We start from the raw sequence: 7,714 nt of genomic DNA on the forward strand, positions 1-7,714 counted from the left end.
AAAATTGTAGCTAGTGAGAAATGCCCTTCTACCCTGCCAATATGCATAATCTCCAATATTATAGTAGACTCCATTGATGGATCGAAAGCTTTCACTCTTTATAGCATCAGAAGGGAAGATTGGGCAGACCCTTGTACTATGGATTGAACTGCAATTATTCATCCAAGCCATAGTGTCCATGCATGCAAGGAGCACTCTGTGTTGTGTGTGTTTTAATTTGTTTGTATTTATAGTTTATTTATATAAGTAAAGCTTACAACATCATGTGAAAATTTCTTGAGTAGTTGAACAAAGCTAGTTGTTACATACTAGATTTGGTAGCTTTTGTTGCACCCATCAATTGTCCACCAATAACATGGAGTTTAGACTAATAAATACTAACCACTTACTAAGTTGAACTTAGTCTCAAAGTTCATTTTTTAAAGGTAAAAGGGTACATCATTCTATATATTAGGTTATTTACTTGATGATTTGTTGACCATATATGAATAAGAATTTATGCGCATACGTAAAAAGAAAAAGGCTAACTAATGCGCATGCAAATTATGATTCCATTATTACGCAAGACAACATGAGAGAGAGAGAGAGAGAGCGCAACCTACGAAACAAATTAGTTTAAGTAAGAAATGTTGTAAGAGAAAATTAATGGAGAGGCAAAACGTTCGAGGTGAGTGATTTTGGTTCACAGACCATTTAGCAAAATCTTAGCTCTTTCCATTCTTGTTATTTCCTATATATTCATGACCCAGGCTCAAGATTGGTTCGTTGTGAAATTGATAAACTACATAATAACTTAAAGAAAACGATCATTCCATTTAATGAGTCCCAAATTTCCAAGAACTGAGATCATATTCCAATGCCAATGGTAGGACGCAAATGTGCCCTTAAACATATGTTGCATATCACCAACAAAACAAAGGCCACAGTGAGAAAGAAACTGAACAGAGCCATTTCAATTATCCAGCTCACATCAAATGCAACTGACTTTACTCTTTATTTCAAAGTTCAAAACGACATACAGTTACTTCCACGTCTTTTGGTTGATAAAACCATGTTTTCACAATCAATGTCAGTGATGACCACCACCACCGTCTCCACCTTCTTTTTTCTTTTGTGAAGCAGCTCTTAACTGGCGCTGCTCCTCTTTGTAGATTCGGTTCCTACGTTGATACTGCAGTAAAGGAAACAACCCTGTAAGTAAGGAGTATACTGAAAAGTACCAGAATATATTACGAATATACTTAACTCATCATTTTCTAAGTGTTTTTGACCTACAAAATTCCGACTTTTGCCACGTCAAAATTAAAAATAAGGATTAAAAAGGATCATAAAATTCTCTATTACTTCAAAAAAAAAAATTAGAAGGAGCCAGTCATTTACAGCTACGAGCAAGAGGAAGGTGAAGAGAGAGATGAACATATATCCTTTTATTTTAATAAGTGGGAGATATCCATATCTATTCTTCTCGTTATTCCTGTGGGACTAAACCAGGCTGAGCCATAACTGAGTTCAGAAAACTACACTGTTTTAAACATTGACAGCCGCCAGCAGTAAAGAGTTTTCAGAGTCTGTTTCTGAAAATAAACTATACACCACTTGTGCTGTTTGATCAAGAACCTTATTAGCTAATGCACCTCCAAGGTTTCAACATCTCCTGATCTTGATTCGTTACATATATCAAAGAATCTAAGCTCTGTACTTTGCTTTGTTGTTTGATCTACCATAAAATACAGCTTAACATAAAAGTAAAAAGGAGTAGAATTCCTTCCATTTAGAAAAATTTAAGGATTTCCTGAATCTACAACTTGGAAGCCGAAAGATTAAAGGGCTGACTGGTGCTTATTTTTTGGCTAAATCAGAAGGAAGATCAATCAAATTTAATAAGTTCTAGTAGCATTAGAGCATGGTTAACACTGAGGAACATTATGAGAGCTGGGAAGAAGCAATGTCCTGGAAGTGAACACATTAACCTTTAACATACACACGACCGTAGACTAGTATGCTAGTAGTCTGGACATCTAAGTATAATTAAGAGCTGCAAAGGATCCAAAGAAACTGACAGAAGGTTGAACTACAACACACGAAGAGTGAAGTTAAACTAGCATATTGGAGTCTGACATGCGCCAGTAGATTAGTAGAGGACTAGGGAGCACAGACATGATACCTAATTTAACATATTTTAGTCAGACACTAGAAGTCACCAGCACGCCTCAGAAAATGACAGACACATTTGTTTCCTTTTATATGTTATGCTTTCAACATGCATGGGCTACTCCTGGACACCAAATGGACACTTTGCCTTCCAAATTCGACCTAATTAAAAGGAACATGGACAGATAGCAATGCATAAAATTTTCCCTAAAATTAATTTTTCAAAATGTCAAGATATGTAAGTCCATATATGTGGAGCATTCGCTACTTGCATCCCTCCGATTCAAGATGCAAGTGCATTAGACCAGAAACATCTTCATTAGTCAAAAAAAGAGGACTCTGCAAACTCATGTCTCCGAATGCCAAAGACAAGAGAGGAGGAGGATGGTATAAACAGGGAAAAAGATGTCACTTTCAGTTTAGCAGTCATATCCGTTGAGATTATTCTATAATTTTATCACATTTCCTTATCCAGAAAACTGAAAAGTATTAAATAAGTCTATCACACTCTTTTCCCTTTTTTGTTCTTTTGGGGGATGGGAGTTTCATGTTAGATGCAAAAGTTTTTCTACATACGATTGCTTAAGGCTCAGGGATTAACAAATATTGACCTTGATGGCTTGATCAAAGATATTATAATTTATTTGGCACCATTAAAAGTAGTATAAAGTATCTTTCCCACCCGACTAGTGCAATTGAGCCTAAGAAAGCATAGTTTCCTTGACATGGATAATCTCTTAGAGAGCTTAACTTGGAAAAGTGCTTCCACCACTAATATATGTACTCCCAACACGAAAACTGGAAGGAGGGTTTGCTGCTTTATTGGACATCTACAAACAGCTGAAGATTCTTTCCTATTAATTCCACCAATTCCTAATCTTTCTTTCTCATCAATTAAGGAGGCTTATACGTCTCTGCAGGATCATAAAACTCCTAACCTCAAGCCCCCAACTTAGGAAAAAAATATGGGAGAAGCTTGAGGCACTTTTAAGAGACAAAACAACAATGCTTGTAAGTAGAATAGATAAAAATGCAGAGAGCAACAAGGACATGAATTAATGAAAGAGCCATAATGAGATAAGAGGAGACAGTAGCTGAACAAATCAAGCATAATCTCTTTCTGGGGCTCAAACAATTAGCTTATGTCATTGTGTGTAATCTTTTCTACAGATAAAGGACAGAAGTTGACGCACACAGGGGGTGCTTTACTACAGATGTTCCAGTTTAGCACTTGTAAATCAGCTAGACCCGATTAGACCATTTCCAGCTCATAGAACTAGAAGTGCCTTTGCATTCATGCCTTCTCTAATAAACCATTCAAGGGAGCCTAAATAAGACTAATCAAAGAGGTACGTCCATGTATAACTCTAGAAATAGACAAAAAACGGAAATCTGCATCTCTTTTACAAAGAATGAGCGAAACACTGGTAATCTAAAGAACTCTTGTCAAAATCATTAAAGTAGATCAATCAATCAAACAACTAAGCCTCAATTACAAACTAGATGGACTGACAATATAAATCCTTCATATATGCTCTATTCATGCCAATTTCATTTCAATACTGGCGAGTAATTCGGCTTTAGGCAAAGTAGAGGTTCTTTACATCTTGCACTTATCTCTGTCCAAACCTAATGAAGATGTAACACCAATCAACTAACTTTAACACACCTAGTTAATATCACTTGTATGGATCCTTTACTTCCATTCTATTCTATTTTTAGCTAAATTTGTATTGGTTTGGTTCTACAAATTTGCAGATCTTTTAAGATAATTTTACACCATGTGATTTTAGGCCTATCTCATCTCATTTTAACACCTTTGTAGTGTAATTGGACTAGTGTATTTGAAGATCTACAGTATGGATGGAAAAAACATCCCAGCAATTTTTCTCATTTTATGTCTCTGTGTGCTACTTGAACTATCTCTAATGTGCGTTTCTAATCCAATTTTGTATGATCGCATATCCATCTTAACATCTACATTTCTATGTTACTTAGCTTGTCAATACGCTGAGACTTAGAGGCTCAACATTATCTTTTGAGAAAGGACTTAGAGGTTGGTCTCACAACTGTTCTATAAAAGTTAGTAGTATATTCCTATAACATAGCAATCATGTAGCACCTCCTCCACTACAACCATCCTATTTTAATTATGTGTTACGTCTTCATCTATCATATCATTCTCATGTAAGACTGGACTCAAATATCTGAATTTTTTTCATTTAGGAACCACAGTCTTATCCAATCCACTTTACTTTTGTTCTTATGGGAGCTATACTCATAGTTTTGTTAGCATCTATTATGTTTTACTTCTACAAAACCTTGCTTTTCAGAATACTTTTCCATTGTTCTTGCTATTAATTAACACTTTCACTTGCTTTGTCATTAACAAAATGTCATCTGCCAGTAGCATCCATTATGGAACCTCATCTTATATAGTATTGGCTAACTCATTAATAACTTGAGTAAACAAGTAAGATCGCAAGATCGATTTCTAGTGCAGACGAACGGATATGGAGAACTCCTTCGTATCTCCTCCTACAGTTCTCATACTTGTTATTGCCCCTCATACATATCCTTTATGCTATTCATTTATTAGATATCTCAAGCACCCCATTCAGCTTATAACCTCGTGTCATCTAATGTAGTTGGAGAAAATGAAAAAATTCATGCTTTGATGGGATACAAAGCTGAGAATCTATTACCGGAAACTCCACAGAACATGATAATCAAATTCTACTAAATATTTATTCACCAATTCAACTTATAACATACATGATAATGAAATTCTACTAAATATTAATTCACCAATTCAGCTTATACCATATCAAGTTTCTAAAATCCTATCTTTCTAATGTATCGCTTTTTTATCTTTCCTTGTTTTGTCTATGAGTACCACTAAAACTATCCTTCTAATGTGTCGTTTCTAATGTTGACCAATTTTGTAACAGCATATCTATTTTACCATATGAGGAGAAAGTCTGTTGCAAAAATGCAAAGTAAGGTTGCGTACATAAGACCTCATGTGGTCCGGCCATCTCTGGACCCCGCGCATAGCGGGAGCTTAGTACATCGGGGTTGGGCTACCATCTTATATCTATCTTACCATATATGAAGTAATATTTTTGGTCCCACAATCGTTCTATAGAAGTTCCCCCTTGACTTTGTCAGGTGTTCTTTTATCACATAGCAGTCATGTAGCATCTCCTCCTCATTAGCCATCCTATTTTCATTATATGTCCTACATCTTCATCTATCATGTCATTCTTATGTAAGACTAGACACAAATATCTGAATTGTTTGCATTGAGGAATCACAATCTCGTCCAATCCCACTATAACATTGTTCTTCTTATGGAGGTTGAACTTTCAGTGTTGCCTGCATATATTCTTAATTCTATTTTACTTCCACAAACCTACTTTCCAGAGTGCTTCTCCACAGTTCCCGCAATTAATTAACTTTGTCGCTTGATTCATCAATTAATGAAATGTCATATGAAGATAGATGGAACCTCATCGTGTATACTATTGGCTAACTCATCCATAACTAGAGCAAACAAGTAAGATCTCAAGACAGATTTCTGGTGTAAACACACGGTTATGCATAACTTCTCTATATCTCATTCTACAGTTATCACATTTGTGACCGCTCCTTCATACATATCATATACGGCATTTATTACTGTATGTGATATCTCAAGCACCCACCAAATTCAGCTTATAACGACATGTATCTAACGTTGTCGGAGGAAATGACAAAATCCATAACTCTATCGAATATTTATGCACCAATACAGCTCATAAGATATCAAATTTCTAGAACCCTAAATATCCTAAAAAACAGCACAGTAAGAATTATCCACGGTACAAGGAACCACTGACTAATTTAAATCTTCAGGACTAGAGCGATTTAAGAAAGGCGAAAGTACCTAAGAGAACGGAATCGAATCAAAAAAATAAAAATCGGAACAAATGGAAATGTACCTCTTTGGAATGATGAAGGCATTCGAAGTAGTCTTCTCTAAGAAGGGAACAGTCTTTTGGCTCCCTGCATCGAGACATACACTCACTGAAGTCCATCCAGAAATCATAGCATCGCCCTTTGTTCCCTGTTATTCCCCATCCTGACGCCATTGAAGCAAACTCTTGTTCCTCTTCCTCTGAACTTCTGCGATAGTAATCGCGTATGTTGCGATCAGAATCGGATGTTTAAGGGCTAAAGTTAGGAGTAGCTGATGTACGGGGCGGATCTACATTTGGGCCAAGGCCCGGCATCTTCTACAAATCGAGGCCCAAACTGTGGGCGAAGTGCAACAATAGCCATTTTTAAGCCCGCTATTTAAAATATATTCACAATTTACAATGTATTTAAAGATTAGTCAATTCATCCAATCCTGAATTTGGAAATTCAAGACTTACTGTCCTGAATTTTTGAGTTGTTAATTTGAAATCCAGAATTAAGTGTCCTGAATTTATGAACTACTAATTTAAAATTCAGGACATAAGATTCGAACTTCTAGACACAATTTTCGAACTTTAGGACACGATGTCCTGAAGTTTGAATTTTGAGGTTTAAACTCTAGGATATCGTATCCTGAAGTTTGAGCGAAATTGGCTAATTTTTAAATATATTGTAAACTGTGGATATATTTTAAACATACTTAAAAGTGGCTACCTTGTGTCATTTCAACCCAAACTGTTGCCCATTGAATTTAGGAATTTTTACCTCCTATAGCAAAGCTTAACACCTTATTTATTTTAAATAAATATCATTTAAAAAAATTATATTCTATAGATACCTTTTAAGGTTTATAGCAAAATATTTAATTTTGGTTACCTCCTAGTCCTAAGTCACTAAATACGCTAATCAGTTACAATATTTTCTCTCTCTACTTTGATACATCTCATTCTCTTCCCCCATCCCATTAAAATTTCCGATATTCTTCCTCTTCTCTGTCTAGTTCGCTTGCGATTTCTCCTCCGTCGATATCCTCCATTTTAGTAGGAGAATTGTTAGCAAGAAGCCGATATCCTCCATTAATTGATTCCTTCTCTGCTACGGAGGTAACCAATATATCTTGATTGGTCCCAAACCAGCCAATTCCGTTAAGAGGCAAGAAAGCAACAGAGGAAGACACCTGAAGAGCGGATCATTATATATATGAGTAGAAGACTATTAGGTAATTACTGAGAGTATGTTTTTGCTGTTTAGTTTTGTAGATTTCTAACTACCCCCATTTTTTTTTTGGATCCATTCTATTTGGATTGAGTAGCAAGTGTCGGATCCTCCATTAATTGATTCCTTCTTTGATACGGATCAAGAAGTTGTCTTGCGGCAGCATATTTCCATGCCCGCAAACATCAGCGTTATTGTTGGAATTCTAATGGGGACTGTGTAGCAAGTGTCGAATCCGCCAAGGCTTGTCACTGTCGTTTTCCTTCCCATTCACCTCCTAAACTCGTTCCTCACTGTTGTATAAGCTGGCTCCACTAGCCTCGTGAATATCGTCCCTGCCAATTGAAAAAATTGAGATATGGATGTTGTAGGATGATTTTTTGTTAAT

At 36.0% G+C, this 7,714-nt stretch overlaps 1 protein-coding gene across 1 annotated transcript; it reads right to left on the minus strand.

Moving 5' to 3' along the window:
* Positions 1-830: 830 nt before the first annotated feature.
* Positions 831-6,352, minus strand: LOC104237061 (NADH dehydrogenase [ubiquinone] iron-sulfur protein 5-B). The gene is made up of 2 exons (XM_009791136.2): positions 6,135-6,352; positions 831-1,171 (listed from the first exon to the last, which is right to left on the minus strand). Exons 1-2 carry the CDS (start codon positions 6,282-6,284, stop codon positions 1,070-1,072), a joined length of 252 nt encoding a protein of 83 aa, XP_009789438.1. The 5' UTR covers positions 6,285-6,352; the 3' UTR covers positions 831-1,069.
* Between the last annotated feature and the right edge of the window lie 1,362 nt (positions 6,353-7,714).

Source organism: Nicotiana sylvestris, chromosome 5 (genome assembly GCF_000393655.2).
Source record: "Nicotiana sylvestris chromosome 5, ASM39365v2, whole genome shotgun sequence".
Taxonomy (NCBI): Eukaryota; Viridiplantae; Streptophyta; class Magnoliopsida; order Solanales; family Solanaceae; genus Nicotiana; species Nicotiana sylvestris.

Coding starts and splice junctions, on each gene's coding strand:
- LOC104237061 (XM_009791136.2), bottom strand. CDS start 6,284: ATGGCGTCAGGATGGGGAATAACAGGGAACAAAGGGCGATGCTATGAT. Junction 1,172..6,134: donor GCCTTCATCATTCCAAAGAG/GTACATTTCCAT, acceptor CCTTTACTGCAG/TATCAACGTAGGAACCGAAT.